Genomic DNA, 24,329 nt, shown 5'->3' with positions numbered 1-24,329 from the left:
AGGAAGTGGGTCTTGTACAACAGTGAACCATATAGCACAATATGGACCCTTCGGCCCTCATTGCTGTGCCAGCTTATTAACCTACTTCAAGATCAATGAACTCTTCCCTCCCATATAGCCTTCCACTTTTCTTTCATCCATATGCCTATCTAAAATGTCCCTAATGTCTACCACCATCCATTGTAGTGTGTTCCACACATCCACCACTCTCTGTGTATTTGTGTAAGAAAAACAACAAGAACCCCCTTTGACAAATCCCGTATAATTTTCTCCAATTACTTTAACATTATGACCCCTTGTTTTAGCCATTTCTGCCCTGGGAAAACATCTCTGGCTGTCAATTCTATCAATGCCTCTTTTCATTTTAAACAGCTCTATCAAGTCACCTCTCAACCTCCTTCGCTTCAAAGAGAACTTGTTCAACCTATCTTCATGAGACATGCTCTGTAATCTTGGAAGCATCTTGGTTAATAATCTCTATACTTTTGTATTTCTATGTAGTAAGGGGACCAGACTGCACACAATACTTCAAGCATAGTGTGTTAGCTAGAGTTTTATAGAGATGCAACTTTACGTCACAGCTCTTGAACTCAACCGCCAACCCCCCCCCCCCCCCCCCAACTTTGAAGGCTGACTTATCGACTTTGAGGGATCTATGAATGTGGACCCCAAGATCCCTCTGTTCCTACACACTGCTAAGAATCCTGCCATTTAACCTGAAATTTGGCCTTCAACTTCAGCCTTCCAAAGTGATTCACTTCATACTTTTCCAGATTAAGCTCTGTCTGCCTCTTCTCAGTCCAGCTTTGCGGAATAGGGTTGCTCTCTTGAATCCAGTGGACTTGTGTCATAATAGATATTATGATACAACACAGGAACAAGACCAGGTTACTTGGCCATTCACTATGATGATGGCTGACCTAACCAAGGCCTCAACTCCACTTCTGTGTCAGTTTCTCAGGGCCTTCAGTTCCCTTATATTTCTTATTACTTGGATAGTACAGCACAAGAATGGGCTCTTTGGTCCATGATGTCTTTGCCAACCATGATGCCAGTTTAAACTGGACATCTCCCTGCACATTGTCAGTATATATCAATTCCCTCTCTGTCTAGGAGCTTGTCTAATTGTCTCCCATCCCCATGTGTATCTACTTCCATCACTTTCCCTGGCAGTGCATTTCAATAACCTCCCACTTCTGAGTAAAAACAAAGTTGCCTCCTAAATGTTCTTTCGGAAACTTCCCCTTTTGTCTTTAGTATCACATATTTCTAACATGGGAAAAAGATACTGATCATCTATTCTGTCTAGGACTCTTGAAATTTTATAAACATTCATCAGGTCTCCCTTTAGCCTCTGAGGGTCCAGAGAAAACAGTCCAAGTTTGTCTAACTGCTCCATACAGCTAATACTCTCAATTCTAGGCAACATCCTGATGAACCTGTTCTGCACCCTCTGCATACTCTCCACATCTTTCCTGTAATGGGACAACCAGAACTACACACAATACATAGAAACATAGAAAACCTGCAGCACAATACAGGCCCTTCGGCCCACAAAGTTGTGCTGAACATGTCCCTACCTTAAAAATTAATAGGCTTACTTATAGCCCTCTATTTTACAAAGCTCCATGTTCCTATCTAAAAGTCTCTGGCAGCCCATTCCACACACTCACCACTCTCTGAGTAAAAAACTTACCCCTGACATCTCTATACCTACTCCCCAGCATCTTAAACCTGTGTCCTCTTGTGACAACCATTTCAGCCCTGGGAAAAAGCCTCTGACTATCCACACGATCAATGCCTCTCATCATCTTATACACCTCTATCAGGTCACCTCTCATCCTCTGTCGCTCCAAGAAGAAAAGGCCAAGTTCACTCAACTTATTCTCATGAGGCATGCTCCCCAATCCAGGCAACATCTTTGTAAATCTCCTCTGCACCCTTTCAAATGTGGCCTAGTCAAAGTTTTATACAGCTGCCGCATGACTTCCTGACCTTTATAATCGACATCCTAGCAACAAAGGCAAGCATGCTGAACACCACCTTTAACTTCCTGTATCTACATGTGTTGCTGTTTTCTGGGAGCTACAGACTCACATCTCAATATCGCTCTGTACCTCAATGCTTCATCGTGTCCTACCATTTAATGTGAACTTTCCTCTTTTATTTAACCTCTCAAAGTGTAACACCTCATACTTGTACATATTAAACTCCATCTACTTTATCACTGTTATTTTTCTAGCTTGTCTATATCCCAAAATGTGCACTTCTAATAACTTGATTAGTACTATATCTTTCCACATATTGACTGGGAGTCCCATTCTGTAAATGGACTAGATGGGATAGAGTTTGTCAATATGTTCAGGGAAGTTTTCTTCATCAGTACATAGAAGAACAAAAAAGAGTGCGTGCCATTCTGGATCTGCTATCCAGATCTGCAAGTGTGGATTGGGACAAGCTGTTTTCTGCAAAGGTGCACTTGTAAAGTGGGAGTCCTTCAAAAATGAAATTTTTAGAATAGAAAGCTTGTATGTGCCTGTCAGAGTGAAAGGTAAAGATAACAAGTGTAGGGAACCTTGGTTTTCAAGAGATAGTGAGGCCCTTGTTAAGAGAGAAAGGGAGGTGCATGGCAAGTAGGGACAAATAAGTTGCTTATAGAGTACAAAAATGTAAGAGAACATGAGAAATAAATCAGGAAAACGGAAAGATGGCATGAAGTTACTCTAGCAGTCAGGGTGAAGGAGAATCCCAAGGGATTCTATAGATATGTTAATAGCAAAAAGATTGCTAGGGACAAGATTGTTTCTATGGAACACCAGAATGGTAAAATATGTGTGGAGCAAAATAGATAGGGAAGATCTAAAATAAATTCTTTGCATCTATATTTATTCAGCAGATAGATACAGAGTTGAAGTGAGGCAAAGCAGCATCAACTCCAACAACTCTGTACAGTTTACAGAAAAGGAAGTGTTTGCAACCCAGAGACAAATCAGGGTGAATAAATCCCTAGGCTTTGACAAGGTGTTCCCTCAGACTTATGGGAGGCAAGTGCAAAAATTTCCCTAGCAGGGATATTTAAAACATCTTTAGTGACACGAGAGGCATCAGAGGATTGGCAGATAGCCAATGTTGTTCCACTGTTTAAAAAAGGCTCTTAACATAGACCAGGCAATTATAGGCCTGTGAGTTTGACATTAGTTGTGGGAACGTTATTGGAAGGTTTTCTAAGGGGCTGGATATATAAGTATTATGATAGACTGATTAAGTATAGTCAGCATGGCTTTGTGTGTGGTAGATCACGTCTGACCAATCTTATATTTTTTGAGGAAGTTACCAGGAAAGTTGATGAAAGCAAGGCAGTAGATATTGTCTACATGGATTTTTGTAAGGCATTTGACAAGGTCCCTTACGGGAGGCTAGTCAAGAAGGTTCAATTGCCTGGTAATCAGGATGAAGTAGGAAATTGGATTAGACATTGGCTTTGTGGGAGAATCCAGAGTGGTAGTATAAGGTTGCCTCTCTGACTGAAGGCCTGTACCTAGTGGTGTGCCACAGGAACTGGTGCTGAGGGCAGAAAATCTGGTTCAATTCCGACCTCCAGCACTGTGGAATTTGCACCTTCTCCCTGTGACTGGGTGGAGTCCCACTGGGCACTTTGGTTAACCCCTAATTCCAACAATGTGCAGGTTAATTAGTTCATTGATACTCTAAATTGCCCCTGGTATGTAAGTGAGGGGTAGAACCTGAGGAGAGTTGACGAGAATGGGGAGAATAAAACAAAATGTGTCTAATGTAGCATTTAGCGTAAATGGATGTTTGATAGTTGATATGGACTCGGTGAGCCAAAGGGTCTATTTCTGGATCATATACTTTGCGTGATTATAAGTCTATATTATAAACACCATTTCATGTCAACTTTTTCTGAGAACAGATCTGGGTGTGTTGGTTGTAAAACCTGGGAAGAAGTTTCATGCTGGAATATCCGTATCTGAGCTGAAAAGTAACACATTAATTCCCCTGCTGGAAGTTCTCAATCTGATTTTCATTTTTTTTTCTCTCCAAAGACTGCACGATGTTCTTCACAGCGATAAGAAGCTGACCCTCGTGTTTGAATATTGTGATCAGGTAACTGCTGCAGCCTGGCCTCCCATCATCAGCAGGGAACAACTGAGCCCATTAGAGTTTGAGGAGTTGATGTGGGAGGGCAATAGGACATTGGAGCAGAATTAGACAATTTGGCCCATCAAGTCTGCTTTGATCATAACTGATTTATTTTTCTCTTTCAACCCCACTCATGCCTTTTCATAACTTTTGGCATCCTTACTAATAAAGAACATATCAACCTGTACTTTAAATATACCCAATGACTACCTCCACACCTGTCTGTGGCAATGAATTCCACAGATTCACCACCCTCTGGCTAAAAAACTTCCTCCTTATTTCTATTATAAGGGGACATCCAATTCTGAGGTGGTACTCTCTGGTCCTAGGGTCTTGCACTGTTAGAAACAGCTCTCTGTGTCCATTCCTTCTACGTTTTCAAGTTTTAATGATAAAAGGCACTCAGGTCCTGCAGGTAGAATCTAAATGACATGTTTCAGAAGGCATGGATTGGCAGTTGGTCCTCAGTCAGAATACTCGTCAAGTCACTTTTATTGTCATTTCGAACATAACTGTTATGTACAGTACATAGTAAAAATTAGACGTTTTTCAGGACCATGGTGTTTACACGACACAGTACAAAAACTAGACTGAACTACGTAAAAAACAACACAGAGAGAAAAAAAACAACTACACTAGACTGCAGACCTACTCAGAACTGCATAAAGTGCACAAAACAGTGCAGGCATTACAATAAATAATAAACAGGACAATAGGGCAGTAAGGTGTCAGTCCAGGCTCTGGGTATTGAGGAGTCTGATAGCTTGGGGGAAGAAACTGTTACATAGTCTGATCGTGAGAGCCCGAATGCTCAGAGAATACTCAGAAGTATGTACCCACCTGTGCTTTAAAAACACACATGTTGAGGTCGCTCTCAACTGTGATGAGACCTGACAGCAATGAGTTGACTGACAGCTCAGTGTGGTGACAATGCCTGTGAAGCTAGTGTTGAGCAGGCTGGGGAGATTGGTGCAACCTTTCCACACTGAGGTGTGGAGCTGTCACGGTGAGTTTGCCTATTTCTGAGCAGCATCAACAACTGTACCATCAACAAATGGACCAGCCAGATCCTCCAATCTCTCCTCAGCTCTCTTGCAGAGTAAGGCAGTCCAAAACTAGAGGGCATAGGTTAGGGTGAGTGGAGAAATACTTGAAAGAAATCCAAGTCAGGTTTATTATAACTGACATACAGGTTTCCCCAGCTGTTTGAAGGTAGAGCATTCCTATGAAACCATTTGTAAACCAAAATGTAATAAAGCGAAGAGGCAATTACCATTAATTTATATAGGAAAAATTATTGAGCATTCCCAGACCCAAAAAATAACCTACCAAATCAAACCAAATAACACATAAAACTTAAAATAACACTAACATATAGTAAAAGCAGGAATGATATGATAAATATACACCTTATATAAAGTAGAAATATTGTATGTACGGTGTAGTTTCACTTAACAAAATCGGGAAGACAGCGAGCCAAAATTGATTTGGAGGAAAAAATTGGCACATACATGCCTATGCAAGTACACGCATGCGCAAACAATGCCCGCACAAGGCTTCACGGTCATTGGAGTCTTTCTCGGAGTAAACACATGTATAAAGCAGGCATCTTTTTTTCGTAAAAGTGAAAATCCTCTTTGGTTAGCGAAAACAGGTACTAATGTAGGTCTTTCGTAACAGTGAGCTGTCGTAAAGTGAACATTCGAAAAACAGGGAACACCTGTATGTTATGAAATTTGTTGTTTTGCAGCAGCAGTGCAATGCAATACATAAAAATTACTGTAATGCAACAAGTATATAAAAATAAATAAATAGTGCAAAAAAAATAGAGCAATATATACATCATATACTTGGAAACGATTACTGGTGGACTAAACTCAAAGGTTTCTTATTGGATTCTATGGCGTAAATCTTATTGTTGGTTTTCATATTGGTGCCTGGTAATTCTACTGTTCAACCTCTTGGATTTTTTTCAGGATTTGAAGAAATATTTTGATAGTTGTACTGGAGATCTTGATGCTGAGATTGTGAAGGTAAGCACAGTATTCCTTATTCTGCTGGGAGCTTTATGTATTGTAGTTATAAATGCACTGTCATGTCAAGTTGTTCTAAATCAGGAGTTCCCACCCTGGGGTTCACAGACCCCCTTATGGTATTGCACCATGGCATAAAAAAGGTTGGGTTCCCCTGTTCTAGATCATATTGGGCATGTGTTAAACAGTGAATCTTTCCCCTACACTGCATCATCAAACACTCCCAAGGCAAGGAGAGCATGTGTTGGTTACTGTAATGAAAAATACCTTATACTTTGTTCCATGTTCTTTTCTGATTCAGCAAGGGGCGTTTGCAAATATATTTGCAAACAAAGGAGTCTTTGTACACAATAAATCACTTTATTAGAGTTATGCTAAAGTTGGAATACAGAAAGCAAAGCAAATATTTAATGAAGTAGTAGTACAGAAAACAAACTAATACTTGGCATGCACTAAATACACTGATCTGCTGAATACTAGAAGGAATTCTGAGAAACTTGTACGCAGCCTTTCTTCTCACAATCTTTCTTGCTCTCTGGATGTTCTCTCTCTATCTCCAACATCCAACCCTTAGTGCTACCACTAATCATGACCCAGCCTAGAAGATTCCCCTTTGCACAAAGAAATTGCCCTTTTTTATATCCTTCAAACTCTCTTACACTAGTACTTTCTCATGATAAAGCACCATTTGCAATCTGCATCTACACAATCTCACCTTCTCTGGACAAAAATGTATTCATCATTATGTACTGTCAAGGCTGTACACTTGTACTCTTTTAGTTATCAGAACAATTCAACTTCCAGGCTAAGACTGTTGCCTTCCAGACTTCCATTTTATTTTACAATATTTGAAGGAGGAATCACACTTAACTCTTTTCCTTGATCTCTACCTCTTAATTCTTCATTTGTACTTTCTATAAGGATTACAGTAAATAAAAATTAACTAGAATTATTACAATATAATTTCTTGAGCATTAAGATTATAATATGAATTCCATATAGGAGGTAGACTAAAATAAACTGTACAAAAAGCACAACTGATGTTATGTTTAGTTCCCGTTTACTATTTATTCCCCAGGTCCACACACTTTATTTCGAATGATGTGAACCAGTTTGCAATTAACCAAGGTTAAACTTAACAGATGTGTGGGTTTGTTGTTGTATCTGACAATGATTCCTTCTTTCGTAGTAGGTCTCTGCTTGTTTTTACATGCACATTGCACATTGATGTTGTTGACAAGATTAATTCCAGCACTTTCATTTCACCTGGAAGAAAACAGCATCTGTTAATATTAATTTTACAGAGATTTTCTCCCTGTTTAAATACACCAGATGGTCTTTCCCTTGTACTGATACCAAGTAAGTGTTACATTCTCCATTTGCTACAATCTCTCCCTTGCAAACTGGAGAATGATGAATGTTCACACCCACATTTTCCCTCCCACTGTGGGGGCCCTTCAGTGCCTGTTTCCTCCTCAGGTTTAGGGTACACTTGATCATTTTGATTATCAGTGATCCTTGGGGTAAAGATCTGTTGTTTAGTTGGTATGAGGCTTAAGTTAGTACAGTAAATGTATCATTTTTTCAAAAGTTCATTCATCCTCTTTTGCCAGCCTGCCATTCATACAGCCATTCCATTTGCCACTGGCCAGGAGTCAGTGTATGTGTGCAGCTGATCTGTTTTGTGTTGCAGTGGCAAAGTGACTGCCACCAGTTCAGCTCACTGGCCGGAATGACCCTCTCCTCCTTGCTGCAGAACCGTTTCTGTGACTGGGTTCAGCACTGCAGCCTTCCGCCCCTGGTCACCTGCTTCCCAGCCCAGCAACTGGAGCAGTTCATAAACCAGGTGTGGCATTTGTCTGCTTCAAACATGCTGGGGGGAGGGATATACTTAGCTGGCACTAAGCAGCAATAATTCTTCATCATTCATACTGCTTCACAGATACCAGAGCACGAAGTGGCAGTATTGTAAGAGGGTCCCACTAAGGATGTTGCTTTTAAAATGCCAAATGAGAATGTTCCCAATTTAGTCTACACTGCTTGCCCCTGCAGCACATTCATTCTAGTTATGTTTTCAGGCTTCAATCAGTGGTCCCTCCCCAGTAGCCAATCAATATAACAGAGCGTTAATCCTTTACTTGCCTTCAATCTTCCACCATGAAGTGTTAATTATAGAAGGTCTCAGGTCCTCCTGATAGAGAGACATTATCATTCTGATTGTCCAGAGACACTGACACTGACCCACCCCTACTTGAGAGGTTCAGAGAGGTTGGGCTTCTCGTCACATTAAACTGCACCCAGACCATAGCCCTTCATACCCCTTCCATCCATGGACCTATCCAAATTTTTCTTAAATGGTGAAATGAAAGTCACATCCAGCAGTTGTTCATTCTGCACCCTCTCCACACACTTGAGTGAAGTTTCCCCTCATGTTCGCCTTTCACCCATGACCTCTAGTGGTAGTCTCACTCAACCTCGGTGGAAAAGTCTGCTTGTATTTTCCCTATCTATACCCTTCATAGTTCTGTATGCCTCTGTCAAATCTTAAACCGTAAGATGTAGGAGCAGAATTAGGGTATTTGGCTTATCAAGACTGCTCCACCATTTCATCATGGCTGATCGAATTTTCCTCTCAGTGCCAATCTCTCCACATCCCTTCATGCCCTGACCAATCAACCTCTGCCTTAAATATACATAATGACCTGGTCTCCAGCTGCCTGTGGCAAAGAATTTCACAGCTTCACCACTCTCTGGCTAAAGAAATTCATCCTCATGTCCATTCTAAAGGGACGCCCTGCTATTCTGAGGCTGTGTCCTCTGGGCTTAGACCATTGGAAACATACTCTCTATCTAGCCTTTCACCATTTAATAGATTTCAATAATTTCTTCTGAATTCAAGAGAATACAGGCTCAGAGCTTTCAAATGCTCTTCATATGACAAGCCATTCAATCCTGGAATCATTTTCGTGAATCTCCTTTGAATCCTCTCCAGTTTCAGCACATCCTTTCTAAGGTGAGTGGCCCAAATCTGCTCACAATACTTCAAGTGAGGCCTCATAAGTACTTTATAAAGTCTTAACATTATATCCTATTCTAGTCCTCTTGAAATGAATGCTGTTTAAGACCTGCAGTATTCACCCGAGCTGCATTATATAGGATCTGATAAAAATAGGTTACGGCAGTACTAGTAACCGGATCAATTTATTTATTGCCTCTAGGGACTCATGTTTGTTTAGAACTTCGAAATTAGGTATATATTTCCTAACATAATCTCGAATTTGTAAATATATAAAAAAACTAGAGGCAGGGATATTGTAAACTGCTTGTAACTTCACAAATGAGGCAAAGTTTCCGTTAATATATAGGTCACCTACACTACAGATGCCTCTCTGTTTCCAGGACGAGAAAACAGAATCGTTCAGGCCAGGCAAAAAGTAATGGCTGGATGAATTGAGTATAGAACTGACAGAGGAGGTCTGGCATGAGTGTTTGAAGAATATACATGACTGTTCAGTCAACATCAGACACAGACTTACACAGTTTAAAACAATACATAGACTCCATTATTCCAAAGAAAAGTTGCACAGCTTTTATCCTGATGTTTCACCAGTTTGTAATAGATGTAAATCTGAAGATTTAGATCTGAAGATCCACAGATTTACCACCCTCTGACTAAATTAATTTCTCCGCATCACCGTTCTAAATGGAAGTCCTTCAATCCCGAAGTTCTGCCCTCTTGTCTTAGACTCCCCTACCATGGGAAATAACTTTGCCATATCTAATCTGTTCAGAATGTTCCTATAAGATCTCCCCTCATTCTCCTGAACTCCAGGGAATACAGTCCAAGAGGTGCCAGACATTCCTCATATGGTAAGCTTTACATTCCTGGAATCATTCCTGTGAATCTTCTCTTAACCCTCTTAAGTGTCAGTATATCCTTTCTAAAATAAGGAACCCAAAACTGCACACAATACTCCCAAGTGTGGTTTAACGAGTGCCTTATAGAGCCTCATCATCACATCCCTGCTTTTATATTCTATACCTCTAGAAATGAATGCCAACATTGCATTCACCTTCTTCACCATCAACTTAACCAGGAGGTTAACCTTTAGGGTATCCTACACAAGGACTCCCAAGCATTTTGAATTCTCTCCCTATCTAAATAATAGATGAAGAAGAAAACCCTAAACTCCGAGTGGAGTCATCGGGACGCCATCATGACAGCGTTTTTTTTTAGCAGGGTTTCTTGTTTTTAGAAAGCCGAGTTGCTAGCTCAACACTCAACCCAGCATGGATTGAAAGTGTGCAAGGGAGCTTGCTGGATTCGAACTCGGGAGCCTTCGCTGATGCCACTACGCCTCCAGCCGGCCATCTAAATAATAGTCTGCCCATTTATTTCTTCCGTCAAAGTGCATGGCCATTTACTTTCCAACATTGTATTTCATTTGTCACTTCTTTGCCCATTCCCCTAAACAATCTGAGTCTCTCTGCAGGCTGTCTGTTTCTTCAATATTACCCGCTCCTCCTATCTTTGTATCATCGACAAATTTAGCCATAAATCCATTAATCCCAGAGTCCAAATCACTGACATCGTTAAAAAACTGTGGTCCCAACACCAACCCCTGTGGAACTCCACTGGTAACCGGCGACCAGCCAGAATAGGATCCCTTTATTCCCACTCTCTGTTTTCTGCCAATCAGCCAATGCTTCACCCATGCTAGTAACTCCCCTGTAATTCCATGGGCTCTTATCTTGCTAAGCAGCTTCATATGCGGCACCATGTCAAAGGCCTTCTGAAAATCCAAGTACACCACATCTACTGCATCTCCTTTGTCAACTCTTCTTGTAATTTCCTCAAAAAATTGCAGTATGTTTTTCAGGCAGGATTTTCCTTTCAGGAAAGCATGCTGGCTTTGGCCTAGCTTGTCATTTGCCTCCAGGCACTCTGTAATCTCATCACTAACAATTGATTCCAACAAATTCCCAACCACTGATGTCAGGCTAACAGGTCTATAATTTCCTTTCTGCTGCCTCCCACCCTTGTTAAGTAGCAGAATAACATTTGCAATTTTCCATTCATCCGGTACAATGCCAGAATCTATCAATTCTTGAAAGATCATTGTTAATGCTTCTGCAATTTCTTGAGCTACTTCCTTCAGAACCCGAGGGTGCATTCCATCAGGTCCAGGAGATTTATTCACCCTCAGACCATTAAGCTTCCTGAACACTTTTTCAGTCATAATTTTCACTTCCTTGACACTCTTGAAAGTCCAGTATACTACAGATGTCTTCATTGTGAAGACTGATGCAAAATATGCATTCAGTTCCTCTGCCATTTCTGCACCTCTCATTACTATGTCTCCAATGTCATTTTCTATTGGCCCTATATCTACTCTTGACTCTCTTTTACCCCTTATATACTTTTAGTATCCTCTTTGGTATTAGTCACCAGATTCCCTTTCATAATCACCTTTTCCTTCCTAATGACCTTCTTAGTTTCCTTCTGCAAGTTTTTAAAAGCTTCCCAATCCTCTATCTTCCGAATAGCTTTGGCTTCCTTGTATGCCCTCCCTTTTGCTTATACTTTGGCTCTGTCTTCTTGTCAGCCATGGTCGTATCCTCCTTCCATTCGAAAATTTCTTCTTATTTGGAATATATCTGTCTTGCACTTCTCTCGCTTTTCGCAGAAACTCCAGCCATTGCTGTTCTGCTGTCCTTCCTGCTAGTGTCCCTTTCCAGATAACTTTGGTCAGTTCCCGTCTCATGCCATTGTAATTTCCTTTATTCCACTGAAATACCAACACATTGGAAATTAGTTTCTCCTTCTCAAATTTCAAAGTAAACTCAATCATATTGTGATCACTGTTCCTAAAGGGTTCCTTAACTTTAAGCTCTCTTATCACCTCCAGATCATTGCACAACACCCAGTCCAGCACAGCTGATCCCCTTGTGAGCTCAACCACAAACTGTTCTTAAAAGCTATCCCTTAGACATTCTATAAATTCTCTCTCTTGAGGTCCAGTACTGACCTGGTACTCCCAATCCACTTTCATGTTAAATTCCCCAATGATTATCATGATGTTGCCCTTCTGACACGCCTTTTCTATCTCCAGCTGTAATTTGTAATCCACATCCTGGCCACTGTTTGGAGGCCTGTATACAACTGCCATTAGGGTCCTTTTACCCTTTCCATTTCTTAACTCAACCCATAGAGACTCTACACCTTCCGATCCTATGTGATCCCTTTCTAATGATCTAATATTATTTCTTATACACAGAGCCACACTTCCCCTCTGCCTACTAACCTATCTTTACGATATACTGTATATCCTTGGACGTTCAGCTCCCAATGACAGCTATCCTTTAGCCAAGTTTTGGAGATGGCCGCAATGTCATACTTGCCAATCTGTAGCTGAATTTCAATACATTCAATCTTGAATTCACCCTTTTTGATTTTATCTGCCTTTCAGGTGGACTGCAATTTTGCCCTATCATCAGCCTCTACATGCTACACATAGCCTTTGTTTGTAAACTAGCTACCTCAACTTCAACACTGTTATCTGCCTTTTCCATGTTACTTCTTGCATTGAAGTATAACCAGCTCAGGACATTAATCACAACACACTCAACCTTTTGATTCCTAACTTTGTCTGAGGTCTTACGAACATCTGCATCGTCAATCTCTCCACTAACTGTTCTGGTTCCCATCCCCCTGCAACTCTAGTTTAAGCCCCTCTGTGCAGCATTAACAAACCTTTGCATTAGGATATTAGTCCCCCTCCAGTTCAGGTGCAAGCTGTCCCTTCTGTACAGATCCCACCTTCCCTGGAAGAGAGCCCAATGATGCAAAAATCTGGCCTCATTAGCACGTGGCATGGGTAGCAATCCTGATATCACAACCCTGGAGCTCCTGTCCTTTAACTTATTATTCAACTCCCTATGCAGAACCTAATCACTTGTCCTTTCCAAGTGATTGGTACCTACATGACTTATAGCTGTTCGTCCTCCTACTTAAGAATGCTGAGGACTCGATCTAAGATAACCTGGACCTTGGCGCCCCCAGAAGGCAACATACTATTCTGGAATCTTGTTCTCACCCACAGAACCGCCTATCTGTTCTCCTAATTAATGGATTCCCAATCTCCACAGAGTGCCCCTTCTCTCCCTTCTCCTCAGAGTAACAGAGGCAAACTTTGTGCCAGAGATCCGACCACTGTGACTTCCCTCTGTTAGGTCATCCCCTCTGACAGTATCCAATGTGAGATACCTGTTGTTGAGGGGGATGGCCACAAGGGTACACCCAGTTTTCTGTGTCCTGCACCTTGGGTGTAACTCTCTCTCCGTATGTCCTAATCTATCACCCCATCGGCCTTCGGAATTATCCGGGGTTCATCCAGTTCCAGCTCCAACTCCTTAACACGGTTTGTTAGAAGCTGCAGCTGGTTGCACTTCTTGTAGTTGTAGTCAGGGACACTGGAGGTCTCCCTGCCTTTCCACATCGTACAGGAGGAGCATTTCACTCTCCTGCCTGGCATCTCTACGGTCCAAGCTGAGCAGATATAACGAAGAGAAAAAAAATAATTTGAGTTTTTTTTTCCTTTGCTTTCTCTGTCTGAAGTTTCCCTTTGTGGAAGCCTTAAAAAGTCACAGCCTCAAAGCCATCCTCGCCTTCCTTTTATTTGTTCTTACTAATCAATCCTAGACATCAATAGATCATTGGTCAAAGCACTACCATGTTGCCACGACCTGCTATTGTCTTTAAATCTTGAGCAGTAGACCTGATTGAAATTCCTTCCTCTCCAAACTATCAAATGTCTCGATTAGCCATTGGTCAAGGCTGTATTACACCGCCGCTACCTCTGCTGCCTTTTATCTTCATGCAGTGGATCTGATTGAAGTCCCCTTCTCTCCAAACTTCAGATGTCTGGATTGGCCGCTAGTCAAAGCTCTATTACATTCCAGCGAATAAAGTTCTAACCGATTCAATCTTTCCTTATAACTCAAGTGCTCCAGTCCTGGCAACATTCTTGTAAATTTTCTCTGCACTTTTTCAATCTTATTTACATCTTACCTGTAAGTAGGTGACCAGAACTACACACAATACTTTAAATTAGGTCTCACCAATGTCTTATACAACTTCAACGTAATATCCCAACTGTTGTCCTTAGTACTTTGATCTATGAAGGCCTATGTGCCAAAAGCTTTCTTTATGGCCCTATCTACCTGTGATGCCACTTTCAATAAATTGTGGATCTACAATTCCAGATTCCTTTGTTCTACCACACTTCTCAGTGCCATACTACCGACTGTGTAAGATCTACCCTGGTTGATCCTCCCAAAGTGCAGCACTTCACATTTGTCTGCATTAATTTCCACCTGCCACTTTTCAGCCCAGTTTTCCATCTGATCCAGATCCTGCTGCAACCTTTGATAGTCTTCATCGCTGTCCACTACACCCCCAATCTTGGTGTCCCCCAAATTTGCTGATCCAGTTAACCACATTATCATCCAGAATATCATAATATCTGGATGAGAAGCAACATTGGGCACAGCACCCAAACCCTGCAGTACTCCACTAGTCACAGGCTTCTACCACTTACTGGCTTCTCCTTCAAAGCCAATGCTTAATCCACTTTACTACTTCATCTTGAATGCCAAGCAGCTGAACCTTCTTGATCTTATTGTACCTCAGTGTGAGATCCTCGGGACCGTCATCATGCCAGGTGTCAGTGTTGTACTAGATATCACATTCCCAGTTGTTGGGATCTCCTTGGCTATTAATGCCTTTGCTTTGACAGAATCTGTATCTTGATCCCTCAGCTTTGCCCATTCTTCCTGCTGTGGTTTAAGCTGTTTATATGCTCGGGTGGCTTGCTGGGTTTTGGCTTTGTCAGCTTGTTCATGTGCTGCTGACTTCAATTCAGTTAAGGTAACATTTTGCTTTTTTACAATTCCTACTTTCTCACTGATGGTGGTGGCCACTTGTTGCTCTGCTGCCAAGTACATGTCATAGGTCATTTTCAAAGTGCATAGGAAAATCCAACAGGATATATCTTTACTTTCCTCCCATTGGGGAAACTACATTAATTAGCGGAATGGTAACCATACCCAGGATGTCACTGCTGCTGCTTTCTATTGTTACGTTCCCTGTAACTGGGTCACTTACCAGCAAAGATAGAGAGGTCCGTTGAAGTCTGATGACACTATTTTTAACGGTATTTATTGATAAAAATACACAAAAATAATATCAATGCAAATATACAGATAATATATGTCGTCAATACTAAATCTAAAAGCGCGGGTATAATAATAATCAATAAGGAATAGCTCTGTCGTTGTCTAGGGTATAATGTCTTGTCCAATGGAAATATAAAAGTCACTTTAGTTCATTCAAGCTGCAGCTTTTTGGTTGGAGAGAAAGACAGGTTAAAACTTGCCCATTCCTGTTATGATGTGAATCCTTCAAGAGTCATTGGGAGTTGATTTCCCCGTTGTTAGCTAAAAACCGTTCTTCCGTGGTAAAGGCCCACCGATTCCGGGCCAAATGGAAACGGACGCACGTGGCCTTCCCACCAGCTTTCACTATTATGGGATCGTTAGCGTTTCTTCTGGTGCGTCTGAGGGGCTGTTCCCACAGACCCTCTTTTATCCTGACTCACAGGGTCTCAGATGTCAATCAGGTTGGGATGATGCAATCCCTCCACCAACCCCCCCCCCCCCCTTCGGTTCATTGCCTGGGGCTTCGATGCATCATACAGGATTCAATACACAATTCCGTCTCCAAGAGACAATAGCCGGTATCAATGGTTCCGCCTTTTGGGGGCCAGGACACATTCCAAACTCTTTGTGGATTCTGCATGTCTTTCTCTCATTTCCTGGGTCTCCTGAACTGACTCAATAGTGATCTTGCGATTCTCAAAAAGGAGGGGGCCACGGGCATAACACTATCTAGGCTCTCCAGCACATGGGTGGGCAACACGTGGTCTACTGGTGCCAAGTCATAGATGTTGACTATCCAGCTTAGTACCCTATGCTCAGACCTGCCTGCAAGTACGTCCTGTTACTTGTGATACATAGCGCCCATTGTGCTGAATCCTACTGACTATGCCATTTGGGTTACAAAAATATTTTAAAATGCATTGCATTTTCTTAACTGATTTATCAAAGAGCATTTTGCAAATAATGTGATCATACGTTGATAGGCTTTTTCCATTGAGAGTAGGAGAGATTCAAACAAGAGGACATGAGTTGAGAGTTGGGGGGCAAAAGTTTAGGGGTAACATGAGGGGGAATTTCTCTACTCAGAGAGTGGTAGCTGTGTGGAACGAGCTTCCTGTAGAAGTGGTAGAGGTAGGTTCGACATTGTCATTTAAAGTAAAATTGGATAGGTATGTGGACAGGAAAGGAATGGAGGGTTATGGGCTGAGTGCAGGTCGGTGGGACTAGGTGGGAGTAAACGTTCGGCATGGACTAGAAGGGCCAAGATGGCCTGATTCCGTGCTGTAATTGTTGTATGGTTATATGATAAAATGCCTAAAAGGAGATTACCCTGTGCACAAAGAAATTGCCTCTTTTTGTACCCTTCAAAACCCCTTGCACAAGTACTCTCTCATGATAAGGCACCATTTTGTACCTGGACCTGCACAATGATTCACCTTCTCTAGACAAACTTGCATTCATCATTATCTCCTCTCAAGGTTCTAGACTTATAATTGTTTTCAAAACAATCAATCTTGAAGGCTAACACTATTTTGTCTTATAAACTTTCATTCTACATGAGCATATACCAAGGAGGAATCGGATTTAACTTTTTCCTTTAGCTTAAAAAGTAAAAATAATACACTATTCCATCAAACATTGCCAAAGTAGACCTGCTTCTCAAAGTGATTTCCTTATTCTCCTTGTGACCGGTATGGTAGGTAGGTGGTGCAGTAACATTGTGGCTAGTGTTACACTTTACAGCACCAATGTTCAAGATTCAGTTCCAACCACTGTTTGAAAAGGTCTGTATGTTCTCATGATGATGTGGTTTTCCTCCAGGTGCTTCAGTTTCTTCCCAAAGACTGAAAATAAGTTTTGGGCACGCAATGTTAGTGCCAGAAGCATGACAAAACTTTCGTGCTGCCCCTGTAATATTAAGAAGTTAGCATCTCGTAGGCCGCTTGTGACCCTGGCTATTTTTTTAAAGGTCATAGCAGCTATGAGCTTGAGAAAAAGAGTATAAATGCACAAATGCTTTCCCATAAGATAAGCTGAGTGGGTGACGACAGCCATGGTGTGGGAAACATATCGTGCTTTGTGTTTCTTATGGCACCTATAAGATAAGCAATTAGAGGGAGTGACTTTTTACAAGGGCAGCAGACTTTGGGTGATGGGCTTAATGCATGTCTGATCCAGATATAGTAGCAATTAAAACTGTTATACAAACAATTTATGACTGATAACATTAACAATACTCATCTGTAGAGAAACTAAGGGGGTGAACCCACATGTATCTGTGTACATCACTGCATGATATAAAAAGAACTGTATTTGCTTCAGGAAGGAGAGACCCTCGAAGCAGCCTCTGAGAGCGAGTGCTTAAAGAGGGTTCTCTCGAGTAACTTGCTAATAAAGAGTTAAAGTTACTTTCACCATAGTAAGTGGTGTCTTTGTATCGGGTAGATCGAAAGAAGTTTGTAACACCCCCAACACATCCTTGGACAGTGTTGGTCATTGACGCAAACAAAATATTTCACTGTTTCAATGTATATGTGACAAAGTTCATCCTTAATCTTTACTTCCATGGATCTGTGTAATCACGTTTCTCTTGTTCTCTTCTTGCAGTCGTTCATGTATCAGTTGCTGAAAGGACTGGCATTCTGTCACAGCAGGAATGTGCTGCACAGGGACTTAAAACCCCAGAACCTCCTGATCAACAGGGTAGGTCTGAGAATGCTGAACAGAACCTTGGTACTTGTTAGTGGAGACCTTTCCCCAGGATCTGGAACCTGGCCTTCAGAAAAATAGAGATCCTAGCTGAGACTGAAAGGTGCTACCTTGACTTCTTGCGGCTGCTGATGGGATGGGCAAATATACCTTTTCTACAAGAGATTCGATGCTTTCTCTGGAGTGTCGGTGACTGAGGGATGACCAGAAAGAAATTTATATAAAATTGTGAAAAGCATAGAAAGGGTGGAGAGTCAGTCTGTTTTTCCAGAGTGAAAATGCCAAGGTTTAAGGTGAGGGGAGTGGAGGGAGAAGTGCCACAGTGAAGGTGATGGCAGTGCATTTAGTAGCAATGTTTAGAGGGGTGCATGAACAGGCAGGGAATGGAGGAACATGGACTTTGTGCAGACAGATGTGCAGTTTAAATTGGCATCATGGTCAGCACAGACATGGAGGTTTAGGGCTTGTTGCTCTTCTTTGTCATCTATGATTCAGCTGGTTGAAGAGTTATTAAGTTTCAGGGTAATCTGAGGTTGGTGTCTGTGGTAAATAAAAATGCAAAAGGAGAGATTATAAAAGGAATTACGGGGCAACTTGTTTCAGAAAGAGGATGGTGGATACACGGAATGAGCTGTCAGGGGAAGTGGTAGAAGTTGACAATTACAATATTTAAACATAATTTGGATAAGGTTGTGGATAAGAAATGTTTAATTATTCATTTAGAGATACAGCACAGTAACAAGACCTTTTAGCCCCACAAGACCACACTACCCATGTGACCATGTAACCTACCAACTCCTATGTCTTTGGAATGTGGGAGGAAACTGGTACACCCAGAGAAAGCCCACATTGTCAAAGGAAGAATGTGCAAATTCCTTACAGACAACGGCAGAATTGGACCTCAGTTACTGGTACTCCAACCCATAAAACCAGAATACTTAGGAGTAGAATACGCCATTCAGCCCATCGAGTCTGCTCCGCCATTCCATCATGGCTGATCCCAGATCCCACTCAACCCCATACACCTGACATCTTACCATATCATTTGATGCCCTGACCAGGAATCTATTAACTTCCATCTTAAATATATCCACAAACTTGGCCTCTACCACAGCCTGTAGTAGAGCATTCCACCGATTCACAACTCTCTGGCTAAAAAAAAAATCATCTTTGCCTCCATTCCAAAAGGTTGCCCCTCAATTTTGAGGCTGTGCCCTCTAGTTCTGGATATCCCCACCATAGGAAACATCCTCTCCACATCCACCTTATCTAGAGCATTCAACATTCAGTAGGTTTCAATGAGAACCCCCTCCCCCACCCTATCCTCTAAATTCCAGTGAGTACGGGCTCAGACCTACCAAATGCTCCTCAGATGTTCACCCCTTCATTCATGGAATCATCCTTGTGAACTTCCTTTGGACTCTCTCCACTTTTCTGCGATAACTCAACCTTTCTGCGATAAGGGGCCCAAAACTGTTGACAGTACTCCAAGTGCGGCTTGACTAGTGCCTTGACTACGCTAATGTGTCACTCTCAAGAGCATTATGGATAAAATGTGGGCATATGGGAATAGCTCAGTTAGGCAAACTAGTCAACGTGGATGAGCTGGTCCAAAGGTACTGTTCTAAGTTCTATTACTCTATGAAGGACAGAGAAGCAAAGTTAATGTTTCAGGCCAAGGAGCCTTCATCAGTTGTGACTTTTATGTGAGTGCTTGCTTTGTGCATTCACTTGAGAGTGATATAGTTTCTGACCGCAACCTGAGTTCTCCACCCCCCCCCCCCCCCCAAACATACCCACATACTCACACCATTTTCTTTCTACACAGAATGGGGAGCTGAAGCTGGCTGACTTTGGGCTGGCTCGAGCATTTGGGATACCTGTCCGCTGTTATTCTGCCGAGGTACGGGAGCAATTTAACTCAATTTTTCTGGTGTCCAGTGTTACGTTGTTGCGCTGTGGGGAGTTGTTATGCATATTTATTCCTTCTCTAATTCTCACAAGCCATCAATACTGTTGTCTCAGATGCTTGGTGAGACTGGGAAAGGAGACCCTGAGAACTGAAAAGTACCACAGATGCTGTAAATCTAAAATGAAAATACTGGAAATAGTCAGCAGGTCAAGCAGCATCTGTGGATAGAGGAGCAGGGATAATATTTCAGGTCAATTTTTCTTTAGAACTGCAAACTGTTGAAAAATATGTGTGTTCTGACTAAGTCTCAAAAGGGTTTCCACAGATATCCTCCAACCTGTGGAGCATTCCTAGCATACCGTGACCAGTTCTGAAACAAACTGAAAGGGCTGTTTATCTGAATTTGTTGAATTCATTGTTGAGCCTTGTGAGTTACAGTGTGCCCAAATGGAGGATGAGATATTGTTCCTCAAGGATGCATTAAGTTTCACTGGAACAGTTTAAGGAACCAGAAAAGGTCAGACTGTTGAGGGAAAGTTACAGGCAATTGGAAGCTCATGGTCACTCTTGAGGATTGCTTTTTTTCACTGAAGTAATAGAATGGGCCAAAAAGAAAGGCCAAAGTAAGTTTAAAAATGTATAGCTGGAAAGTTTAAAGTAGAAAATACCAGAAACACACAGCAGGTCAAGCAGCATCTGTGGAGAGAGAGAAAAACATTAAATGTTTCGGGTCAAAGATGCTTCATCAGAACAGTTCTGAAACAGTTCTCCAGTGAGAGACCAAGCCAATAATATGTAATGGCAGAATACCGCTGATCTAAAGTACTGGAAGTAAAGCTGGTGACAAGTCTGCATCTTCTTCTGCCATCTGACATATTGGGTATTTACATGGCTCAGTGGATCAGCCCTGCACCTCTCAAAATATTATTGATTCAAACCCAACTCTAGACATGTAGGTATAAGCCTAGTGCACACTGAAGTACTGAGGGAGAGTTGCACACTCAGAGGGCCAGTACTGAGGGAGGATTACACACTACTGTGCAATTGCTGCACTATCTGAGGCATGCACTACTGAGGGAGACCTGCATTGTTTGAGACATGCAGTACTGAGGGAATGCTGCACTGTTTGAGAAATACACTACTGAGGGTGCACTGCACTGTCAGCAGTACTGGGGGAGCGCCACACAATCTGAAGGGCATTACTGAGGGAATGCCGCAGTGTCAGAGGGGCAGCATTGAGGGAAAACTGCACTGTCAGAAGGGCATTACTGAGGGGGCGCCGCACAGTTAGAGGGTTGGTACTGAGGGGGCGCTGCACAGTCAGAGGGTTGGCACTGAGGGGGCGCCGCACAGTCAGAGGGTTGGTACTGAGGGGGCGCTGCACAGTCAGAGGGTTGGTACTGAGGGGGCGCCGCACAGTCAGAGGGAGTGTCGCGCAGTCAGAGGGGTGGTTCTGAGGGAGCAGCGCACCATCAGGGGTGGTACTGAAGGAGTGCCTAAGGGAGTACTGCACCATCAGGCATGCAGTACTGAGTAAATACCACGCTGTCTGAGAGATGCAGTACTAAGGGGGTTCCGCACCACAGGGGCTGCAGCCTTTCAAACAAGTGGTTAACTTAGATACCTTCTTAAGCTTATAGTTAAGTTCCTGTGAAGAGCATTTACATTTTCTCACCTAGCATGAGGAACGTGAATGGTTGATATGATCTGTACTCCCTTCTGCCTGTTGTAGGTGGTGACACTGTGGTATCGCCCTCCAGATGTACTGTTTGGTGCCAAACTTTATTCAACGTCTATCGACATGTGGTCAGCAGGTTGCATATTTGCAGGTAACATAGAGCATTCTTCAACTCTGCCTTGTCTGCCCACCTCTGCTCAATCAACATTTCTCCTCTCCCATGATGGCCGAATAGGCAAATCTAGCCCATGTGCTGCAAGTGGCTGGAATGTGGTACAGAATGTTCAAATCACCCTGTTCATGTTACTTAATATTAGTGCCTCAGCAGTTATCATTGATTTACAGCCCCTAAATCAGACAGCTCATTGCTTTTAACACAGGTTTCAATGAATTTCTGGTCAGGTAATGGTGGAAGGAAAGACATGCAGATCAGGTTAAGAACATTAGAGAACTGATGGGCTGAAGTATATTTATTTCAATGCAAGGAGTATTACGAGTAAGGCAGATATAGATCTGAGGGAGAGGAATGTAAATTGGTGAGAGAGCTGAATAACTGATCAGGGCAAATGTCACAGTAATGCCTGGAGGGCTCAGTGAGGTAATATGGATAATGCTCAGGACTCAAGAGGGTCAGTGATTCCCAGGTCACTTGGGTCAAAGGTCCATGTGAGTACAGAGTCAAGGCCTGAGGCGCTCCACGGTTGAAGATGAGCAATTCTGATGGTGAAGTCAGCAGGTATTGAGGAGACGAGTAATTTGCAGTTCGACATGTTTCGAGTTGGAGATCTGAATTGGTGAGAGTCAGGAGGACATGTCACACCCTCAGCCCCAGATTGCCAGGGTCAGAGGTCCACTCAAGTCGTGAAATTGAGGCCTGAATATCAAACCCATGATCAATGCGTCCTGGAGTCAAGGCACGAAGGTCAAACCCATGATCATCAAGTCCTCGAGTCAAGGTCCAAGGGCCAAATACACATGGTTGGCGAATCCTGGGGTTGATATTCAGAGGTGGACGAAGTCCAGAGGAAAAGCCAAAGCTTTAAGTCCAGAGCTCGCAGAGTCCAGAGGTTGAGGCCCTAAGGTCAGATCTGTGATTCTGGGCCAAGGATTGGAAGATGGTGGTTGACCTGATGTTGAAAGTCCAGGCCAAGATCTGGAGACCCAGTGGCGCCATATCCTGGAGTCGGAGGCCAAAGTGTGCGTGAGAAGGTCAGTGGCTAAGAGCATGAGAAAGGGGCTTGTTTTGCTGCTGTTGTTCTGCCGAACATTGTGGGCATGTCATATTGGCAAAGGAATGTGTAGCAACACCTTTGGGTTGCACTCAGCACATCTTGCAGCACATCCTTGGTTATAAACACAAATGACACAGTTCAGTCTGTTTTGACATACATGTGATAAATAAATCTGACTAGAATCTGAATAAGGAAGGTATAATCACAAAGTTGGGGTTATACTAACATTGGCCTCCCAACAGCTGCTGGGGGATAGAGGAGCAGATATGAAAATGGATTATGGAAATTTTTGTTTGAATGGGGCTATTTCAGTGAGTGATTTATTTCCCCAATATTGATTGAGATTCCCTTAGCGCTAGAGACTTAGATGGGGCAGAATTTGTTCTGTACATCCAGGAAGGTTAAGTGATACAGAATGTAGGCAATCCAACCAGGGAATGGTCTGTACTTGATCATGTATTGGGAAATGAACCAAGCCAGATCAGAGTTTCAGTGGAAGAAGATTTTGGGCACAATAAGGAAGTTTTCGGAATTCAAAAGAAGTACTTAATTGGGAAAAGGCTAGTTGTCAGGCAGAAACTGGGGAGGGTAAATTTGGAGAGATTGTTATTGGGAAAGTCTGCATTTGAAATGTTAGAGACATACAAAGACCAGCTAGTTAGAGGTCAAAGCCAACTTGTTCATGTAAGGAAGAAAGATGAGGATGATGAGGGATGTTGCAAATTGAAAAACATTTGAGGTTTAAGAATCTGAATTTGGACAGGGGACTTAAAGGGTATAAAGGAAGCAGGAGAGGACTTAAACAGGGGATCAGGAGGACTGAAAAGTGGCCATGAAATATCCTTAGCAGATGGGATTGAGGAGAATGCCAAGGTACTTTATGTATACATTAAAACCAAGAAGGTACCTAAGGAGAGGGTAGGACCTTTCAAAGACAAAAGAAGTCAGTTGTGCCTGGAGCCAGGGGATGAGGGTGAGGAGCATTTTCCATCACTATTCACCAAGGACAAGGACATTGAGGTTAACAAGGAGGAGATGTTGGATATCTTGAAGTGAATTAAGGTGGATACGTCCTTAGCACCTAATAGAATCTATTCCAGGTTATTGAGAGAGGGAAGGAGTGGGATTGCTAGGCCTTGACAGAGATATTTTTATCCCTTCAGTGACCGTGGGAGGTGGGGGGGATGTCCAGAGTACTAGAGAATAGCTAATGTTGTTTGTCTGTTTAAGAAGCTAAGAAGGGGAATAGAAACAGACCAGTAAATTGTACACTAGTGAGACTTATCCCAGTGGTAGAGAAATTATTGGAGAGAAAATTTTTAGGGATAGGAACGAGCTGCATCCAGAAAAGTGTGGATTTGCTAGGGATAGTCAGCGTGGCTATA

At 42.3% G+C, this 24,329-nt stretch overlaps 1 protein-coding gene across 6 annotated transcripts in view; it reads left to right on the top strand.

Annotated features, from left to right (window-relative positions):
• The window catches only part of cdk5 (cyclin dependent kinase 5), a 70,083-nt gene that overhangs the window by 6,387 nt on the left and 39,367 nt on the right, over positions 1 to 24,329 (top strand). For all 6 annotated transcript variants that reach the window (XM_059978228.1, XM_059978238.1, XM_059978196.1 and 3 more), the window contains 5 exons: positions 4,065 to 4,125; positions 6,138 to 6,194; positions 18,021 to 18,116; positions 19,951 to 20,025; positions 21,767 to 21,863. In XM_059978228.1, coding sequence (XP_059834211.1) covers positions 4,065 to 4,125; positions 6,138 to 6,194; positions 18,021 to 18,116; positions 19,951 to 20,025; positions 21,767 to 21,863 — 386 coding nt within the window. The remainder of the gene's footprint in view (positions 1 to 4,064; positions 4,126 to 6,137; positions 6,195 to 18,020; positions 18,117 to 19,950; positions 20,026 to 21,766; positions 21,864 to 24,329) is intronic.

This window comes from Hypanus sabinus, chromosome 1, assembly GCF_030144855.1.
Source record: "Hypanus sabinus isolate sHypSab1 chromosome 1, sHypSab1.hap1, whole genome shotgun sequence".
Classification (NCBI taxonomy): domain Eukaryota; kingdom Metazoa; phylum Chordata; class Chondrichthyes; order Myliobatiformes; family Dasyatidae; genus Hypanus; species Hypanus sabinus.
The sequence above is the reverse complement of the archived record's forward strand: the minus strand, read 5'-3'. Positions and strand labels throughout refer to the sequence as shown.